The sequence below is a fragment of the Xiphophorus couchianus genome, chromosome 1 (genome assembly GCF_001444195.1).
Source record: "Xiphophorus couchianus chromosome 1, X_couchianus-1.0, whole genome shotgun sequence".
Classification (NCBI taxonomy): Eukaryota; Metazoa; Chordata; class Actinopteri; order Cyprinodontiformes; family Poeciliidae; genus Xiphophorus; species Xiphophorus couchianus.
In genome coordinates this window covers 15,173,840-15,195,939 of record NC_040228.1, presented here as the reverse complement: position 1 = coordinate 15,195,939, position 22,100 = coordinate 15,173,840, and the positions used below count along the sequence as shown (strand labels likewise).

Below are 22,100 nucleotides of genomic sequence, written 5' to 3'. Positions count from 1 at the left end.
CGCTGCCTCCCTTCACTCTGCCTCCGAGGTCACGGCTGCGTGTGTAGGGAGAGGTAAACACAACGATGGCTGAATTACAGACCTCCAGTCTCACATTATCAAGCGAGAGTGCGATTTTCGCAGCTTTTCTTATAAATATACTAAACGAAACAGTTCAGCTTTCCTGTCTGGGTTATGATTCAGCCTGAGACATATGTCAGAGGAAACATCTTTTTCCTCTGACATATGAAGCAGAACTTACTAAGATGTTAAGTGTATTTTTACAGGGCATATTATTATTATTATTATTATTATTGGACCCGTTTTGTTCTATTAATTACGGCTAATATCTAAATCAATATTGTCACAAAAATGAAAATAATTTTTCTGACTTTTGCAGACATTCTTAGATCAATTTGTATGTGTTCGATTTTTTTTGTTTTGTTTTGCAGTGCGACATTAATTCGCTTCACTTTATTTATTTTGTTGCAATAAATGTCACCTCAATGGATTTCACAAGGCAAACAGGCCCAATTCATATCCAAATATAATTATATAACCAAATCTCTTCAGAGGCATAGACGGATTCAAATCCATTTTACATATACATTTTATCCTAGTTATGGTGCAGTCAGATTCTGGGTATGATGCACGTTGGTAAAAAGTTACATAATGAAGCCAAGCTGACTGCGTAGAGTCGTTGACTATGCAGCAGTTCCTCCCCCTGAGTACCTATTGGCAACAATGGAAAGAAGCAAGTTCCTTTTAACAGGGAGAGACCTCCAGCAGAGCCAGGCTCAGACTGAGAGGCTCTCCGCTATGACTGACTACAGTTTGAGAGGACAAATCCACAATTGTCTTCTTGAGATGCTGGATTTGTTGCTTCATCCCAAGATCAGCAGTGACCCTCATCTAGCCGCCCCCTCATTCATTGTCTGCCTGTCTGGTTAGTGATTCAGTCTGATGTCATCTTCCTCTATGTGCCACAGAAAAACAGTACTTGTGTATATGTTGTTTTATACTTGCCACATTTTGAATTTTGAATATTATATGTGGAGATTCAAATCTTGAGTAAAATCCCGTTAATCTTGAGATGGTTATCTGTAAAAAAAAAAAAAAAAATCTGTTTTTTTTCCAGCATGTATCAGTTTCATGCCTGTGTTTTATTTTTTCGAGTATATATTCTCTTGTAATTTTATGACAGTTTTAGGACATTTTATTCCCTTTTCTGGGATATGGCCTATTTCTAATGAATACAAAAACACTCCAACTGTCCAGGGATGCATTGCCCTATTAAATGAAATAATAGAAAACCAGAAAACAGAAGAGTCTGAAAAATACATGAAGTACAAAAAATGGTAAACTATATGTATATATAAATAAATAAAAATTCAATTGTTTAAGAAAAATTAAAATGCCTGCATATTATTACATTGTGTTACTGTGCTGCATCTTTTTAAACTTGGAAAAATGTGTCTGTAAATTTTAGTTGGATGTAAATTTTAATTGACTATTGCGACCTGTTTGTGAAAAGAAACCAATCATTTAAAAAAAAAAATGAAGCACGTGTGTCTGCAGGAGTGTTTATAAAACCACAGTGGCTGGAAAAGTGAGATATGACGAAGTTGTCTGATGCAAATGGAAGTGCTGAGAGTGGGCTTGAAAATGAAACATTACCCCAATGTAGGATGAAGTTTAAAGGGCAGCAGAGGAAGAACTGAAACTGTAACATTTAGTATGACTTTCTGTATTGACAAACTGCTGTAATAGATGCACAGCTATGAAAGAAATCTCTGAAATTGTTACAACTACAGTATGCACTGCTTTCTTTTAGTCTATTACCTAAAATCTTGATAAAGTAAAATAACATTTTAGTTGTAACAAACCAAAATCGGAAAAACTGAAGGTATGCAAATAGTTTTGCCGCTCACTGATTCCCATAGTCCGGTTCTGACTCTAAGTCCACCTGTTTAGAGATTCTTTTCAACCATAATAAATGAAACATTTACTAAACAAACTAAATATGGCTAGTACTAAACATGCTAAATATGTTTCATACTAAACATGTGTAGTATGTTTAGTACTAAATACTAAACGTAGTACTAAGCATACTAAGTATTTAGTATGTTTAGTACTAAATATGTTATCATAATTTGATGATGTGTATTCATCATCAACATCATGAATACACATGATGTGTACTTATGATTTTGATGATGGCATTCATTAAAATGTAATGTTTATTACTGGTTTTATCAGTTGTTGACTGAATGGTGTCTTTTATGACTTTGTGTTTTTTATGATGTAAAGCACTTGAAACTGCCTCACTGCTGAAATGTTCTATACATATAAATTTGATTGATTGATTGTTTCAGACCACTCCATTATCAGTTCTTTCAAGATTTATTTCATCTCCACACTTCTTAAGTAAAAACGATATTCAGCATTGTTGGTGTCTCTACTGAGTCACCAACAATGACCCCAGTGTGAAAAATACAGCAGGACTTAGACGTAGGGCAGAGAGTCCATGTAAATTAGCATGGAGAGTTTGGACCCCCAGATATCTAACTGCTCCCCTCCTGCAGTGTTAAAAATAACCCTCATCTGACTGAGCAGACAGAGTGGGAGTATTATCTCACTGAGGTTTGTTTAACAGGGGCCAGACAACATAAACACACCCACACAAAGCCACGGATAAAGGAGAAATGGAAAACGTTCGACTGGGGCAGAATGAAATCTTGCAGATGCTACCCAGCTGATTTCACTATCTTCATTACATCCGTTGCAACATCCTTTAGGTTTTGCAGAATTCAGCGGCGGTTCTGATTCTTCGTCGACTGCGATCTGTTGCGTCTGTAATTCATGTTGTGCGCCATTTATCATCAGAGGCCATTATTTTTGTTTATGCACATATAAAAAAATAAGATAAGCAAATATGATAAACCAAAGACCTAACCAGACATAGACTTCCTGTAAAGATAAAGCCTTAAAGAAACTCATTGAAAATCTTTTGTTTACTCTGAGAAGACATCAAATGTTTACTTTTTAAAAGTTTATTTTCCAAGTAAGATCAAAGAAAACTTTTCCGTTTGTCTATGCTTAAACAATCCAATTCATGCTTCATATTTAACGTATTGGTAATTTGAGGATTTGGTGTTAAATCCTAAAGGTTTAAAAATATGTAACAGTTTCACATTTACCATCACAAAAAATAATAATCACATGTAATTATAAAGCTGTTTAACAGAAGATATTTTCGCAGAACAGTACTTTTATTTATTGAGACTTTTTGTTCTTATCCTGTTTTAGTAATACACTTTAAAGTGTACTTTATAAATGTCGCAATGATTACTTTGACACTTGTATTTAGGAAAAGACTCTTTCCTGTGCAACAACTGAGGTAACGTAGTGAAAATTAAACACATTTATCAAAACAATTAAATGTAAAATGTTTCCATATTTCAGTAGTCATAAGAAATGCTTGTATGTTGACTCTCTGATGCCCTCTGCTGGTCGAAAAGAAAACAACAAGAACTGGTTTATTTGCAAAATACAAAACCTTTATTAAAGATCTCCAATATTTAATATCATTCTGTGATTTACTTTCTTGACCATAGTGATTATGGTAGTACATTTTAGGTCTAAATAAACAAACAAATTAAAAATTGGGATAAAAAGGTGTATAAAATGTGCTTTAAAATAGAAAATAACATCTCTTGAAATATATTTACACTAATATCAAGATTGTAAATAACCATTGAACCCTTACAAGGTTCAATGCTTGTAGAATATGTACAACTAAATATTTCAGTCTGTCTTTGCTACCTGTGATAAATGCTCCTTTAACTTAAGTTGAACATTTTTACATTATAGTCAATACTGTTTTGGTGAGAGCTTCTGTCTTTTTACGTGTCCTGTAAATCATAGTGAAACAAGCCAAGCTTTTGTGCTGTCTATGACTACGTTTTTGTGAAAAACCCACTTTAGAAAAGTGTGAGTAATAAGGCAATGATTTCCCGTCTTGTAGTGGTGAGTAAAAAAACAAGTTCCCTTTATGACCCCTTGCTTGGAGAACTGCTATAAATGTGCAATTCCAACATACGGTTTTGGGAAGAGTTGATGACTATGCTGTTCAACATTCCTCCTGTTGGTTTTTGTAGTTTTCCATGATATTTCTTGGTGTTTTCGCTTAGATGTCACGTTTGAGTTTCTCTATGCTGAAGTCGCTTTCGACGTCCAGCTTGGAAAGAGTTTTCTTCACCCTCAAGGCTGTGAGGCGGGCCGTTGGGTTCTGGTACCAACACTCCTTCATGATCTTGACGATGGCTGATAGGATCTGTAAACACAAAGATGTAATTAAAGTAACAGCCACTGGCGATATGTCCTTATTTGAGTAAACTTCATAGTACTGTTTCAGTTTTTCTTCAAATGAGCCAATCTTTCTTGTAACAATGCAAGCTACTATAAAATACAGCGTATTCATACACTGCAACCACAGTCTTGATATGATACATATCAATGTATCATATTGAGATTTCATGCAATAAACCAGGAGAAAGTAGCAAATAATTGCGAAAAGTAGGATGTTTATTTGTATTCCTCCTCAACTTTAAATTCCCTTCCCTTCATTAAATTTGCCTTCATTTGTCACCTAATTAGTGACAAATGACATCCGTCTGCCTATACTGACATGATGTGTATGGAGAAGATTAACCACAAAAAGAGCCAAAAGGAGAACAGTAACAACAAGCTGTGCACTCCAAATATCTGGCCTTCATAACAGAATGCCAAGAAAGTACATAAAAAGCAGTCATTAGAAATTACACCAAGAGTTTGTTATTTGGAAGATGGACTAGACATGTGGAAGAAGGTGCTGTGGTCTGATAAAATTAAAATGCTGCTTTTTTTTTTGTGCTTCCATGCAAAACGCCATCGGTTATGCAATGGGGATTTTTTTTTCTTCAGTAAGAACCGATTTTCAGAAGAAAAGGGGAAAGTAAATTCAGGGTAATCCTAAAAGAAAATCTGTTGGAGGCTGCAAAGACTTGAGACGGGTTCTCCTTCCAGCTGCAAGTGTGGGTCAGTGGTGCGCTAATCTTATTCACAAGGAACAACATAAAATTACTCTACAAAAAAATGTTTTTAAAACTGAAAACACAAAAACTGTTTTTTTTCACCTGCTCAAAAAGTTCAAATGTAAACATTTCATTGACACAAAAAGTTTGATTTTTGTACAAAAAGGGAAATACTTGTAGAAATAACACACAAGAGTATTGCAAGTTTGCCTCATTAAAAAAAAAGAATATGATTCCTATGTTGCGGCTTTACAACATTTTTTGCCCATATTCAGCAACAAAGAACAGGACATGAGTGACTCTGTGTGTAAAACCGGCTACTCTATTTAGCCAAGTTCAATGAATGGGTGTGTCCAAATCTGCTTTTGAGTAAAACTTGCTGAATGTCTTCGGTTCTGTTTACTATGAAATTAAAATGAAATATTTTCATTTTTGGAAAGATTACCATGTCAGTGTGTAAATTTCACCTGGTACTTCTTACACCAGCAAATTGCTTCTTTAATACAGCTGCATGTTTGGTTGTGTGTGTATAATGGAAGGACTCACTGGGTGGGAGTGGAGCCTGTTGTGCAGGCTGGGCTTCTGCTGGTCCACACACACCACCTTCTTCATCTCCTCAAAGCTTGGATCAGAGGGCACCAAGTCAAAGAAGGGCGGTCGATACTCCTCAACAATCCCTAAAAGTGGGACAGGAATAAACTACACAAACTTAGTCACACATTTTAAAAATATCAACCATGACAGAGAAAATGCAGTTCATGAAAGTAAATATACTCCCTGGCAAACTGAAAGATCACATGTCATACCTCCTCAAATTTATATCAGCTTCTTATTTATTTATTCCCACATAAATTTACAGCACATGCATTTTTCCTCTCATAAAAGGCTTGAAACAGAAAGATAAGCTTGCGGGAGATAAGCTGCAGTGGGAGTTTTTGTAAAGTATGTTTGGCTAAACAGGACAGCAGGAGAGATACCGATTCCCTGGTGAAGACCTTCCCCCACATATGTATTCATCTGCACATTGTGTCCGTGTGTGCAGCAGCAGTGTGTAACCGGTTGCACATGGGAATGTGTTTGCAATGACAACTTGTGTGCATGGGCATCTGGGCCATGTAACAGTGAGTGCTGACAACAGATAAGACTGTTTATAATTACTGCAGTGCTAATCATGGGAGAGGGGAGGAGAGACAGACACAGAGGAGGAAATAAAAAACAAAACTGCTCCACTGATGAGATGCAGTCTTTTGTGTGTGTATACTACCAGAACAACAACATGGTGAGAAAAGACACATTTTCGTGTTTCCGACAAATAGGGAGAAACTAATCTTTTTATTTTATTTGGCTCAGATTTTAAAACAACAAATCTACTGCAATGCCTGACAAGTGTACTCACACCCCTGGACTATTTCCACATCACTAGGAGAAACTCATACCTCTGTGGATTTTATTGGGATTTTATGTTATAGATGGACAAAGTAAGGTGGCAGGAAAACAATGCAACATATGGCACTTTTGGAAATAGAAATCCAAAATGTGCTACATGTATTTTTTTTTAACACCACCCTGTCTCCACTCCCATCTTTCACTACCTTGAGGCATATTATTCTCCACCCACTTTGCAGATCTAGAGACTGACATCTTTTCTAATTCCTCTCTGCAGCATAGCTAAAGCCCAGTCAGAGTTGATCAAGTTTTGTTCCAATTTTTTTAACTTGATTTAGCTCTGAATTTTGACTATGCTGTTCTAACAAGTTGAAATGCTTTCATCTAGGCCATTTTATTGTAACTCTGGCTCTATGTTTAGGTCTATTTTCCTGCTTGAATGTGAACTCTCATATTTTTTGCAGCATCTAAGAAGTTTTTATCCATGTTTGTCATGTAATGAGAACAGTGGTCCCCTAAAGGGTGTAAAGGATCCGCCAGTTTTTGGCTGCAGATTGATCATTAAATATGTACATTTAAAGCACCTCATCTGCTTAAAATCCACAAAACCCACAGAACCCTTTTTAGAGTCCAGCCCAATCTGTCATACAAAATTCCAATCAAATAATACAATTTGTTGTTGTAACATGACAAAATATGGATACTGTTGCTAGGTTGATGGTCTTACTGCCGGCTTACCGTTGACGACAGTCCTGCGCGTTATTTCCCAGAAGACCAAGCCAAGGGCCCAGATGTCTGTTTGCTTGTAAGACTCAAAGACATCGACACGAATCGTCTCATCCAGCACTTCAGGGGCCATGTAGCGCTTTGTCCCTACACGAGGGTTGTTGCCCACATCCAGGTAGTCATGAGACTGAGAGTGCATCACAGCCAAGCCTGAGGAGGCGGGGTGCGTAAAATACAGATGAAATTATCTCATCTATCACTTTGAATGAATGAGTGAAATCAGCACAAATTTGAAAGTAGATGCAACATGCACACTTTACCTAGATCGGCAATGCAGCACTGTCCGTTCCTCTTCACCAGGATGTTTCTGCTCTTGAGGTCTCGGTGGGCAATTGCCGGCTTCTCCTGGGAGCTGACTATCTCAGTGTGGAGGTGGACCAGGCCACAAGCCACCGAGAGGCACATCCTCAAGCAGCTCTCTGGCTCCAGGCTGCTGTATTGCAGGAAGTCATAGAGCGAACCCAGCTCATGGAAGTGAGTGACGAGCCACAGCTGGGTGCTGGAGTTTTTGGACGTCATGTCCGAGGCAATGAAACCTGAAAGACAAAACGAGGGATGTCAGAAAACCAACTTCTGGATTTTCTTTTAGTCTCACATTTAATTTGATGGGTATCAAAGTTTTAGGTGGCCATACAAACGGTGGAAGTCACATATTGTAGCTTAAAAAAAGTTTTTCTTGATGTAGAAAGGTTATTTCTCACAGCTTTAGCTGCCGTACCCAGGATATTCTCATGGCGCAGCTGCACTGTATTGTAGATCTCTGTCTCTCTGAACCAGGACTGCTCGTCCCTGGAGGAGAAAATCTTGACAGCCACACTCTCCCCCATCCATGTGCCCCTCCACACCTCACCATATCTGCCTTTACCTGGATAGGAAAAGACAGAGTTAATCAGGGTTACCGCAAAAGAGAGAAAGAGAACAAGAAATAAACTGAAATAAAACTGACCAACACATTCAACAAGAGAGATTTGTCTCGCCATAGTTCTTTGGACCAGATATGGAAGGCCTGTCCCACTTCCTGAAGTACAAAACTCATCAAAAATTTCCTAAAAAAACAAGAGACGCAGATATATTTAAGAGCTAAAATAGTCATGCTACTCTGTCTCATTGGAAGGTACGAGGTGTTGCTTACACCGTATGTGGGGTCATTTCCGGTGGGGACTTTGACCGTGAGGCCGTGATCTTCGGGGTCTTTCAGTTTGCTGGGCGCACGTCGAAATCGCAGAAACAGCAGAAAACCACACACGCTTACAGACGTGAATAGCAGCAGCAGAGCCACAGCAATCCACAGTTTGGGATGTGGGTACTCTGGGGGAGGAACTGTTGTCGGCTCCCCATCTGGACAGATATAAATGATTCAGTCACGAATCCTCTGAAAAACTCATTTCAGTAATTTAGCTAAAAAACTATTTCATAATACACTGATTAATAACAGAGTGATATATTTCAAGCTTTTATTTTTGTTCCTTCTGATAATTACAGCCAACGTAGAAAGATGCGTGTCTTTCCAAATCCAATTCAGTCAGCGGTTTACCACAGGTGGAGTCTATTCAAGTTATAGAAACATCACAGCAATGGCTGCAAATATTCAATAATATATGAAATTCATTTTTTTAATTCTTTACGTATTAGCAGAATTACTTTGCACATGCACAGTTTCCTTTTATAAAATGAAATAAATTAACTTTTCAATGAAGTTCTAATGTGCTGAGATATAACTACTGATGAGTCTTGAAGTACTTATTTGCTGTAACTCGCCACCAGGGGGAAGCAATTACAACCTCTAGAGAAGACTTGCTTGCCACTAACCCATGCAAGTTGACCAAAGTTACCTCATGAAAGCTAATCACTCAGATCCATTAAGTTTAGTAATACATTTCTACGATATATAAATATTGCAAAAGTATGACTATAGGTACAGACTAATATTTGGAGGCGGTGTGATCAGGGTGTTGCACTTGTCCGTCTGGCAGCACTGGACAAAAAAGCCGGGGAAGGATCCAAAGCACCGCTCTCTGAAGTGTTGTTCTGGGAAACATCCCCATATCTCAGTGACAGAGCTTTCTGCTTCTGCGTCCTTGTTTAGCACCCAGGAGTAGAAACAGTAGTTTCCTCTGCACGTCTCGTTGCTGCAAATGCTTGGGTTCTTTGGGATCTCGCATTTGCACAGCAGCTTCCCTTCTTCACTGCCATCCTGGTTCTCTGAGGCACAAGAACAAAATATAAAATAGAAATTAATTTAAATCTAAAACGCGTCACATAACGGTGAGGTAAGAATCATAGGCGGGAGGTCAGAAATGATTTCCTTTTAGGAGAACACAAATTATAAGTTAGCCGCATTTCCTGTGCTGCCACATGATGGCACGTCAACAGCCAGCTTGTGGTCGTTCATTGGGAGGGGCCATTTTGGTTTCAAATGACAATATTGTCAAAAATGAGACAACACAACCCAAAATGTAAGCCTCAGTTTGCTATTAGGCCTTTAAAGATTCCATGTAATACCTGACGATGATCTGAACTCATGGGATATAGTGTTAAAAACTTAAAAGTTGAAGTTCTCCATAGGTACATTAGGTAATTCATCAAAAAATTACTTTTTTCAGAAATGCAATTTAAAAGTGAAACTTATACATCATTCACACAAAGTAATGCATTTTAAATTTTCCATTTCTTTTTAGTTTGATGATTATGATATGAGTAAAGAAAAACCAACATTTTCCATGTACTATATAGAATATAGAATATTTGTATCACTGCATCAGTGCAGCGTGGCATGTTGGTGATCAGTTTGTGGTTTTGCTGAAGTAAAATCAAAACCCAGGCTGCTCTGATAGCAGTCTGCATCTTGTTGGTGTCTCTCATCTTCCTCTGGACATTTTGCTTTGGGGTTCCGGTCAGGTCAGTGGCCTCAGACAGTATCATCATCTCCAGGTACTTTGAAAGTGTGAGTAGGTGACAAGAACCGAAGGAAACTGAAATTCGCGTCTTCATAAAGCTTATCAGCAGAGTGGTGGATGAAGTGCTCTAAAATTTCTTGGTTGGAGGCTGCAATGACTTTGGACTCAACAACACTACATGGTCCAACACCAGGAGATGATATGGCCCAAATAAGGCCGAACCTCAAGCAACTACTGTAGTAATGTGTGACTTCTCACTCTTCCTCCAGATACCGGGACCTTGACTTCCAAATTGAATGAAACATTTACTCTCATCTAAAAATAAGTTTTTAAAATACTCAGTCACGGTCCGGTCTTTATTCTTTTTAGCCAATGCAGGAAGCTACTGAAATTGTCCTGGTTCCGGAGTGACTTATTGCAAGAAATGCGACTTGTCCCTGAATAAATCTCATCTTTCTAGGGTGGCTCTTGAAATACCGACTCCAGCCACTCCCCTAAACTCTTGTCTCCTTTGCTTATGCACTTTTTCCTGCAATGCTTTTTTCCTTCCACTCAACCTTCCATCAACATGTTTGTATGCAGACTTCTGTGAAGAGTCAGCTGGACTGTTCTTGGCTGCTACTCCCTGTTGACAGTGTCAGTGACTCTCCGCTTGGCAACTGTGAAGTCAGTGGTGTTCTCTGTCTATAGTAGCTGATATCTCTATAAAAAATTCTGTCATTTTATGACAAAAAATAATATCTTCATTAGCTGTACGCTACAATCATCAAAGCTGACCAAAAAACAAAACTTAAGATACATCCTTCAATGTTTAGTTAATATTTTCAGTTTCATGTTTTGAAATAAACTAATAACATGTTTTAACTTCTTGATAATATTACAATACATTAAAATTCACCCTTATTGTGCACAGAGTGACAGAAATATCCCCTTATGAGTTGCAAAGCTCTGCAGGAATGCAACTTTGTTTAAACTGCCAGAGGCAATTTAAAACTAAAAGGAAAACAGTCGAGCATATAAGAAACCTTCCTCTTGAAGTGGGTGGAGAAAATCTTCTGCCTCTCATTTACTTTGATTGCTCATCATGTCACGAAGCTAGTAAACACTGGACCTGTTTAAGCTTGTTGGTTGGACACAGACAGTTTCATTTCAGGGGACTGAACAGAACTTCGGCAGAATAAAACAAGTGAACGCTTCACGAGGAAAGCAAACAACAACAACTTTATATTTAACTCACCTGCATGAATGGTGGAAGTCAAGAGAAAAACTCCTGCTAACAGAACCGTGAGCAGAACAGATCTTCCCATCACTGAGGAAATAAAAGAGAAACAGTGTTAGCAGAAGTTTTTTTTTCTTTTTTTATACTTAGAAAGGGAGAAGTGACCCAGAGAAGCTCAGCTGCGGCTTGATTTCAGTTTACAGATGGTAACTTAATAGTTGTGTCCATGAGGAGCAGAGCGGTGGCTGAAGTCGAGGCCCTAAAGGAAGCTATGAGGTCAAAAACAACAACCAGAGGATCCAGCCTGTCTGACTGTGTTTAATTGCACTGGGTGGGAAAAAAAAAGGGGGCTTAAGGGGAAGCGGGCTGAAAAGGCCCTTGAGTGTGTTTGTGTTTGTGTGTTCTTGGACTGCTTGTGGCGCTGTGCTACACGGGCTCCAGGCCTGACGACTCCACAGCTAGCCTGCTCGCAGAGTAAATATTGATGGCTATGCTTCCTGCCATTGAGTGGCCCCACCCGGCTGGCTGGCGAGACTCGGGTCTGCTCATTGTTTAGGGCCATGGTGCTGGCAGTCACGCAAAGTGAGAGGACTGCGATACACAGTCGTAACTTAAGAGAGCTCGGAATTAAGCTTTTATTAAAAAGCGAAGCAACATCTTTCAACAGTATCAGTGGATATAATTCAACTTTAATTCACTTGTATTTTGTTTTTAGCTATTTTCATTTACATCAACTAAATGACTTTAGCGAGATTCCAATTATTTTTCAAAATATGACAACCATAAAACAGAATGTTGCAACAATATTTGTATTGCTTATATCTTTTCTACAAAATGATCCACAGATGTTTGTGTTTTGGTTTTCTTTTGTGTTTTTTTTCCTAGACCTTTGGCTAGAAAATGTCTTGCCAAATTCATTTGTTTATTATTGTGCTAGGGTTTTGCCCTAACATAACATAAATTGTTTGTGTTTAGTTTCTTATTTTATTATTAATATATCTTTCCTACTTTTGTCTATGCATTTTGATTTATTCCCTTATGTTAGTTTCAGGCCTTTTCCCTTTTGGTTTGTTAATTCTTTTGAGTCTTAGTTCACCTTCCTTTGTTTTAATTAGTTTCTTCCAATTAAGCAAACCGTTTCCTTTGTCATGTTCCACCCATGCCTCAGTATTTAAGCTTTTGGTTTTTATTTGTTCCTTACTGGATTCTCAAATTATATATTATAAGGCCTTCTGTTGTTTCTTACTATACACCCTGGATTTGCCACAGTCAGTTCCTCTGCTTGGGTCATTTACTGACCTACAAACGCAACAAACGTTATAATATACACCCTCACAAAGTAGTACATATCAGTAAAGTGGAAGAGTAGAGATACTGATTTTCAAAAGACTTCAGGTGAGATGCCTACTCTTGAGAAGGACCACAACTCAAGATTAATGTTTAATTAATCTGGGCTCAACTGATTTGCGATTTGTTCTATTCTCAGCAACAACACCAGTATTTGGGTTACTCTCATTTAAAAAAACAAACTTGGTTTCTTTAGCAAAGTTTAATAAACGAATAAAAATAAAAGCACGTTTGAGTGCACCAGAGTTTTTTCCTGTACAAAAAATTCTATTTGATAGTGACTTCAAAGAGAATGAATAAAGAATAATTTCATATATGAGCAACATTTAGTAAATAAGAATATTTTAATCTGTCTGTAATAACTTTAATCTAATTAAAAATAAAACGTCTCAATCTGCATTAACCACCAGCCCCAGCTGGTCAGATTTGTATGATTCTTAAGTTGAAAATGATGAATCTAAGACCTGGGCTGCAATCGGTACCTGGGCCTCACTTAGGACACCCCTGTGACAGAGGTTCTAAAGACTAGAGAAGAAATTCACGTTGCAGGGGGTCGGAGATCCTAAACATATAGCAAGAGCGTCAATAAAAGGGCTTAAATGAAAGCACATAGGCGTCCAAGAATATCTAACCTAAAAGCGTCTTTTAACCAGTTCAACAAGTTAATGTCTGTAGCACACTGTTTCGTGAAATCTAAAAAAGGAAGGAGCTAAAAGGAGAAAGGTGTAAAACAGAACGGATGCAGACCACCGCCACTAGACCAGTGCATTTTGATGAATGAAACAGGTGTTTGTCATCTAGTTTATAAAATTGATAAATTAATAAAAAAGGCTTGTTCACCTCCACAATTCTGATATCATTACTGCTTATCTTGTGTTGAAATCAGCAAGTTCTCAAAACACTTGAGAACCAGCAAGTTCTCAAGTGTTTTTTCATGCTTTTATGAAGATTTAAAGCATGGGGTTTTTTTTTACACTAAATGTAGATGTAGCAAACCGAGAGTTACAAATACCTCCTAAAGGAGGAAGGTTTTGATTGAAGAAATTAGTATAAATGGTCCACTGGCTCTCTGGCGCCTCTGCTTCAGTCAGCATTTATTTAGGAATAATGGGTTTAAGCGTGACCTTTTTAAATCTCAAACCCAAGTTTATAAAGGCCAACATACTGAGAAGCATTTTAACACCTGCCAAGATATACAAACCTGCCTTTGTGGTGGTTTGGTTAACAAGATCTGGCGTCAGTTCCTTTCTGTCTCTAGTTTGCGTGATATGCATGTGCTTTCATGGATTTCCTTGTGCTAAAACTAACAGCTAATGCCTGTTAGCTGTTAGTTTTATTGCTAAATTTAAAAATTGCCCTTTGATGTGTGTGTAGATGATTGTCTGTGTTCCCTGCCACCGGCCCATTGACTACTGGCATATAAGCGGCAGCATTTAGCTGACCTTTAACGGCATTATGTGAGTTCAGAAAGAGGAACAGTGGAGCTACACGCGTGAATGTAACAGAACCATCATGTTTTTGTTTTGTGAAAAATAGATGTGAAAAATAGACAACTTCAGCAAATGAGTTCAAGTCTTGTCCCAGTTAACTGATGTTTTAAGAACATTTTCTGTGACGTGACATATTGTGAATTTTAGTGGCATTACTCAGAGTGGCATCCAGGAGGCCCTTTGGCAACTCTGGAGGAGCTGCAGACATCCTCCGCTCATATGGGAGAATCTGCTGATTGGACAGCTATTACTTGTGTGGTCTAAATATCAGGATTTTGCAGAAGAATGGCAAGAACAAAACAATTGTTGGTAGGAAGTTATAAGAGATCTCAACACATCTGGCAGTGGAACCAGCGAACTTCAGCCTTCAGCCTTCAGGCTTTGGTTATCCTCCTTTAGTTTAGATGCATCTGCTTGAAAAAAAATCCAAGTCCAGACTGCAGGAAGTCATCTTGTTGCATTTCAAAGGCAGCGTGAGATGTGACAGAACAGAAACCAGACAAACACCTAGTTTCATTGAAACTTTTTTTTTGGTGCTCTGAAATTTCTAATTGTTTTTTTTCTCTTCTCTCTCTTAAATTGCACAGTTCCTGCAAGTTGAGCTGAACTTCCTGATGAAAGCGGACCATAAAAGGAGGTTCTTCTGAGAAGCAAAGGGTGAACTGGTGTCTCACATCTCCTCTGAATCCAGAACAATCTGATAGCAGTGTATAGCAACCGCCGCTTCTGTCAGGGTTGAACTCGAAGTACAGAACATGTTAAAACCACAACCGCCTTGTCTTATCACCCGGCACAAAGTGCTTCCTGAATCATGCAGCTTTTTAAAAATGTAACCTCAACCAAGAAAGTAAATCTGATGGTTGGCCTAAACACAAATGCCACACGCAAACTGGACTAATTCTTGATTTAAATAGTCCACTTGAAGAGCTAGCTATCAATCAATCAATCAAATTTTATTTGTATAGCACATTTCAGCAGCAAGGCATTTCAAAGTGCTTTACATCCTATCAAACACAGAAACACAATGCAACATAGAATCAACAATCAAAACACAACATTAAGTCAAGTTCCATCAATAAATTTGTAATTGATTACGTTTCAAATACAATCCTAAACAGGTGGGTTTTTAGTCGAGTTTGCATCCATAAAAGGTTCACCTGTTACACTCCTACTGTGTTATATGGAACAAAATGCCTATTGCTATTTTTTATTATCGCTGAAATGTTTCAGAGATCTCAGTGAAGGGAAATCTCCCACCGCAGGCGTACAGACTTTATACTTAGCTTCTGTTTGTCGCCATTCTGTCCAAAGCTACACCCACGTGACCCAGGGGAAAACAACCACTGTCATCTCTTCCTCTCATCTGCATGGCTCTAATTCAGGGAGGCAGATCTCTCATTCCATCTGAATGACTGTGCGGTTGCGGTGGTTGAATGTGTCAGGCACCTCATCACACACTGCTGCACCTCATCACACACAAACTTTCCTCTTCTTTAGATTAAATGTTGTTTTTTTTTCCCTCTGAGAATAAATGCTGTTGTATTACAACAGCTTCTATCATGAAGCCTACAGCACAAAAGCAGACGACGCTTTCCCCCCTTAAATCAAACCTGAAATGAACGTTTGTCTGAGAGAGGAAATGGGAAATTCTTCAAACTCAGCTGCACACACAAACGCTGCCTCCCAAACAGAAGACGGAAAACAATGAAGGGAAATGCATGAAGAGAAAATAACAAACACACAGATATTAGTGTGAACAGCATGCACCTGATGAGCTAACACTAGCGGTCACATGGAAAGATGACCTAAAGTCTGGAAGGTCAAAATGCTCCAGCATGTTTGTGGTGGTGTAAGTTCAGTGGGAGAAAAAGAGAAATTAAACTTAAACACAACCACAAGGTCTTTGGTGCAGACTTTCTCATTTAGGAATTACCCAAAATATATGCCTTGATTGAATTTTTACCTATGGCCACCGCAACTGGTTAAGGTAAAACACGTATTCTTTTAAAACGTAGCAACAAACAAACCAACACAGATTTCCTTCAATTATAAAACAGAAGAAAAATTATACACTCTTTGCACAGTTTTTTGTTGTTGCTTTGTTTTTACAAATCCACATTTGAAATCTGTATTTGGAATTTGAAATCAATGTCAAACATTTCCCTTCCAAAGTCTCCTAACTAATAAATAGATTCCATCAGCATATAATTTAATCTCAGCATGAATTCAATCATGTTCAGCGAAGATTTCAAAGACAGCCTATTTATGGTCAAATAGCAAGAAGACTTCAGTGGAGAGAGAAAGTTACATAAAGTCTGGTTTGCAGTTTGTTACAAGCCACCATGGGGAAGAAGATGTTCTGCTCACTATTTGACTTTTTGGCCTACATTCAAAATGCTATATGTGAAGGAAAAAAATGAGACTGTTCATCATCCTGAACAAACCAACCCTGGCTGAAACACATTAGTGACTCTAAACATATAGCTAGAACTACAATAAAATGACCCAGTCAAACTCCACCCCTAAATACTGATCTGCATCCAATCTGACTGAGCTTGAGCCATTTTGCATTGGCTCAAGCTCAGTCAAATGCTTGACTGAACTCGAGCATATAGCTAAGTTATAGCATCTTCATTTAGCTATAAGATGTGCAGAGCTGGAAGATATTTATTGTCTTGTTGCTGTAACTGCAGGAGAAAGTAGCTTCACTAAGTACTGACTCCATAAAACTGAATATAAATACTCACACTTCTCATACTTTATTTGTGAAAAAACGAATACAAATCTAAACATGATCTGTTATCTTCTTTATACATTGATACACTACCTTGTGTTTGTAAAGTTTGTGCTTACAGCAAAATGTGGAAAAGTTAAAAGGAAAGGCTAAAGGTACTCTTTTTAAAACAAATACATGAGAAATAACTAAATATGCTTCCTCTTTTTCAGGCTAAATATTTTTTTTTATTATTCATATTCATTTAAACTTGGGAATTCAATAAAAATCAGAATTGCTCTTGTGAATATTAAAATAAGTGAATATTTCCCTAGAATTACAGCAAAGAAATAATGCAAATATCTTGATTAATTACTTACTTCTTCCCATGTGAGCAAAAATCCCATTAAAACGGGCAACAAATCAATTTTTGTGAAAAATTGAGTTTCTATGATCAATGACTGGACATTAGACCAAATATAGGTGCTCATAGATGGAAAACTAATCGTTATCTGTCTACACACGTGACACCTGTTCACATCTGGAAACATGTGACCCGCTTCGAAAAGTGATTTAAGGTAAATTACTTTGTATTGCTACCTATCAGCACTAATTAGGTTATTAGGCAAGAGTTAATAGAAAGTCAAAATGCGTTTATTACCTGTTTTCTGCTCCTCTTTTAACTTGTCAGATGGAGCCGCCACGCGTAGCCCATATCACAAACAGGTCGAGTAAGAGTTTAAACCAGCGCCGGAGGTAAACCTGGCCTCATCGTGAGACAGAAATAAACCAGTTAAAAGTTGGAAGGCCCAGCTGCAGATGTGTCATCCAGGAGAGACCTCACATCCTCTCCGCTGCCTCGACGACAAAAACCAGCCGCAGCTTCGTGGAAACAGAAAAACTGTTCTGGTAAACCGGAGAGCGGTTTAAAACTTAAAACCGCGTCACTTCAGCGCGCACACACACGGAAAGATGAAAGTAGTGTTTCAAAAGTGTGTGGGGGGGGGGGAAGGCGAGAAGAGGACCTCAGAGCGGGTTGTCTGAGTCCACATCGACCTCAATGAAACCTATCTCATCTGGGTCCAAATCTGCGCTGATAAAACCCACAACAGGAACATCGTCGTGGGGTTTCGGACCAGACTCCTTCCGCTTCGACTGGCTTCACAAGAGACGGCGGAGGGTGCGCGGTTCCCATTAAGTACGAATTCTTCAGCCGCCGTCCGTGTTCCCGATTAAAAGGCGAGATTAGAGATTTTTAAATAGTTGTAGGCATAGAGTTGTCGTCCCACCCCTTATTGTTCCGTCCAGACTCTGCGCGCCTGGAATGTGTTCTCTTAGCGGTTTTCCTGTTGCTTGCTAAACCTCTCATTTTCCTTTCCCCCTGTGGACTTGTGTTTTTGCTGCACTGACAGGAATGTGCGTCAAAGAGTTGCACCAAACTAAACCAAGAAGTAGAGACGGTCAGGGCCAGATTTCCACCCTCAATGTAAGAAATGGTTAAAGTAGTGCTTATTGTGTGTGAATCATAACCTGCCTGCGGTGCTAGAACGCAAGCAAAGAACAAGGACATATTTAATGGATGTAAAATAGGATCTGGAAGGACTCTTATTTTCCATTTGAGGAAAATAAAGTATAGTAGTCCTTGAAGATTTCTGGCTGGAATTTATTGCTGTACCCAGAAATTATATAATTTTCGATGTAAGATCAGTGCAGATTCCACAAACTAAATTATTTCACACACATATTGCCAAAAGTTATCACTTGTGTGCCTTCACACAAATATTTTCATGAGTGAAACCTCTTCTTAATCCATAGGTTCTAGTATGATCCCACCTTGACCTAACAGCGCAAACTTTCCTGGAAACATTTCCAAAAGGTTTAAGATTGGTTTTATAGGATTTTTGATGGTATTGTTGGTCCATATTTTTTGAGATCTGACAGTGATGTTGGATGAGAAGCCTGGCTAGCAGGCTTCCCCCCAGCGGCCGCATCAGAAAAAGTGTAAGGACTTTTCAAATTATTCCACATAAAACTCACTCATCCTTGTCTTTATAGCTCTTGCGCCAGCATGTTGAAACAGGAAGGGACCATTGCCTAAGAACTGTTCCCACAAAATTGGGAGAATTGAGATTGTCCAAAATCTCTTGGTGGGCCAAAGCATTAAGATATTCTTTCTTATCATGTCCTGTTTGACAGTGTAGCACTCAGAATTGTTGTCTGAACTTCCCTAACCCAAATTGTCCAGAAGGCAACCCCCGACTAGCACACAAAAATCTAACACACGCCCTCGAACACAAATGACATAAATTAAGAACTTCTTTCACTGAAACCGAAGGGGCAACCCCATCTTTTGAAAAACAAAAATAAAATAATAAAATAAATAAAAAATAAAACAAACCTGACCCTAACTTTAACTTCAACATATTGCAGTCAGGTAGGTAAGTGCTATTCTCTTGGCCAATCATCAAAACAGACTCATCTATTGGATCTCCAAACAGAGAAGTGTCTGCGTGCTATACACCACTTCCTACAGCAGTTTGCACTGCACTTAGCGATGCAAGGCTTATATACAAAGTACAGGCCATTTACCATTTAGTTGCATAATTATTTTCTCTGGAAATATGTATGCACTGTTCCTGAGCTAATCTGAAAACCTCAAGGTCTCTAAGCTATATTGGCTCTGCAGAAAGTCGACAATCCACGGTGCTCAGTATTTGTTTTATGTGGGTTACCGCTTCAGGGCAGAGCTTCTGTTTTAGTGAGAGTCTTACTTGTTTATTGCAGAACATTAATGAACAAACAGCCACATGAAGATGTGAATAAAAGCAACAGAATAAAACAAAAACACAAGCAGACCAGGGATACAACTGTGGAGAAATTTAAAGCAGTTTGCCTGTGTGACAAGATGCAAGGCTTTGAACATCTCACAGAGTACTTTTCAGCCCATCATCTGAAGATAAAAAGTCCTTGTCACAACTGTAAATCTTTCGAGATATGGCTGTCAACCTAAACTGACAGGCTGCACAAGGAGAGCATTAATCAGAGAAGCAATCAAGAGGCCCATGAGGGAGCTCTGAAGGAGCTGCAGAGATCGCTACCTGAGCAAACCTGACATCTATGAAAGAAGAAAGCTGTTGTTGGAAGAAAGAAAAGTTAGATCTAATTATTTTCTTTTCTTAATTTATGTACACAAAAACTCATCACCCTGGATATGCCACATAAAACTACTTCAGTGAGTGCAAAAATATCAACCGGTACTCCTTTGGTTGATCCCAGTTCTTGTTTTCTACTGTTTTTCTGTGTAGAGCTCATCATTTGACATAATTTACAAATGCACATATTAAATAAATTACATTAAATGCATTAAATACATTATTACATTTAATGTAACATAAAAGTCTACCAAAACATAAGAAAAAATGTGCCCGCTTAGCAGCTGTGGGAAGACATGATGACGCTAAATTGACTTATTTTATTGCGTGTGTTTAGCGATTGTGGCAGCTAATACCCATCATAAAGACAAATGCCAAAGGGAGTTCAGTGTGGGACATTTCACTTAAAACAGCCTTCTGCAGATGTCTTCATGTAATACAAATTTCCCTCCCTGTTCACAGGCTCTGTTTTCTCTCACATTTGGCTCACGGCTGCAGACACCAGCTGGAAACTTTCACATCAGTTGTCAAGTTGCAAAATGAGCAAATTGTTCTTTGCACTTTTGGGACTTATTTTTCTTAAACCATTAATCTCTGTAATTTGAAGAGCCATGTAATCTTGATGGTTTCCATTTGTAGCACAACTCCTTGGAGTAAATAAAATAACATTTCAGTCCTGTCAAAGCAAAAAAGAAAAAAACCCAAACTATTTCGGCAATAAGCAGTTCATTTAAATGCTGACGTGTCTTATTCACGAAGGTGAAAATTTCAAGATATTTAGGTCAATTCTATCTGCATGAACAGGTTTGAATCTTAATTTGAGAAATTGTTCAACTAAGATGTGTTTCCTTCTTAACTCGAACGAGGGATTTATTTTAGGATTGACCCAAGGTCATCAAGTTCCCCTCTCATGAAAGGAAGTGAGCTGCAGCTCTGAAAATAAAATAAGACATTGTTTTACACCATACCAGAAAAAGAACACATTTTGCTTCTCCTTTTCCAACTGCCACTGTGAGCTTTTCTCCCACAAGAAGCATAATTGCAAAATATAGCTTCATTTAGGTCACAACTTCAAAATTTGCTTAAACATGAGCGGTTGCCTTTGATCACATTTGATCACTAATAAAAGGTAATTGTTGTGTAATGATAATCTTGTGTGGATTAAAAGATTACTGGCAACCAGAGTTCAAAAGCCACCCCATGCCACCGCAGAGTCTTAAGTAGCTCAAAGTATCCTTATTTTAAAAGAGTAAATAAGGTTACAAGACTAATCAGTCACGTGTATTCTGCTTTAGAAAATATCTTATTACTAGTTTTTCCACATATCTGGATAAAGGTATAAATGCAAGATTTGTACAGCAGTTACAAATCTTTCTAATGTTTTTCATATGTTATCACCACTGAATAATGGCATTATTCAGTTTACCCTTTGACCTACAAGTCCCTTCAAAATCTACCAGTGGAAGCATGGCAGCCGAGCATTTCAAAAAAATACGAGAAGCTATTGTGAATCTGCCTTTTAGTTGATGAAATTATTACGTTTGAAATGCCTGCATGTGAAAACAGCCTGATTCATCAGATTTTATGTCTAAATTGACAGCTTGTTAACATTTTGGACGTCAAAGAGGTCTCGCCGAGTCCGAAGAATTAGTTTTAGAAAAGAATAGTTGAATCTGCTTTTCTTTGGCAGTCTAAGGGGATTTAGCTCTAATGTTAGCCAAACTGAGCTTCCAATTGGCTGACCAGTCCGTCATGGCATCTCCTCTCCAGGAAGTGGAGGATTGCTGTGCTCTGGGAAATAAAAAACATAAAAACCCTGGGGGCCATCAACCAGGTTTGACCAGATATACAAAGTGAGATATGTTTCCCATAAATGTGTGTTTTTTTTGTTTTTTTTAATCATATGTTATGTTTACATTTGTTTGTTTTTTTGCTCTATTAATCACTGGTAGCTAAATAAATCATAATCCTGAGAAAATTACTGGAAAATCCTTATTCTTACCTGATTGTGTAAACCCACAAAATAATAGACAGATCATCCTTCAGATTAATTTTT

The 22,100-nt window shown here is 38.2% G+C and overlaps 1 protein-coding gene across 1 annotated transcript; it reads right to left on the bottom strand.

Annotated features, from left to right (window-relative positions):
* Positions 1-3,514: 3,514 nt before the first annotated feature.
* Positions 3,515-18,281, bottom strand: acvrl1 (activin A receptor like type 1). The gene is made up of 11 exons (XM_028018213.1): positions 17,737-18,281; positions 17,555-17,654; positions 11,361-11,432; positions 9,150-9,428; positions 8,359-8,564; positions 8,173-8,272; positions 7,945-8,091; positions 7,487-7,762; positions 7,179-7,376; positions 5,601-5,731; positions 3,515-4,315 (listed from the first exon to the last, which is right to left on the bottom strand). Coding segments are annotated over exons 2-11 (1,557 nt in total). The 5' UTR covers positions 17,556-17,654; positions 17,737-18,281; the 3' UTR covers positions 3,515-4,168.
* Between the last annotated feature and the right edge of the window lie 3,819 nt (positions 18,282-22,100).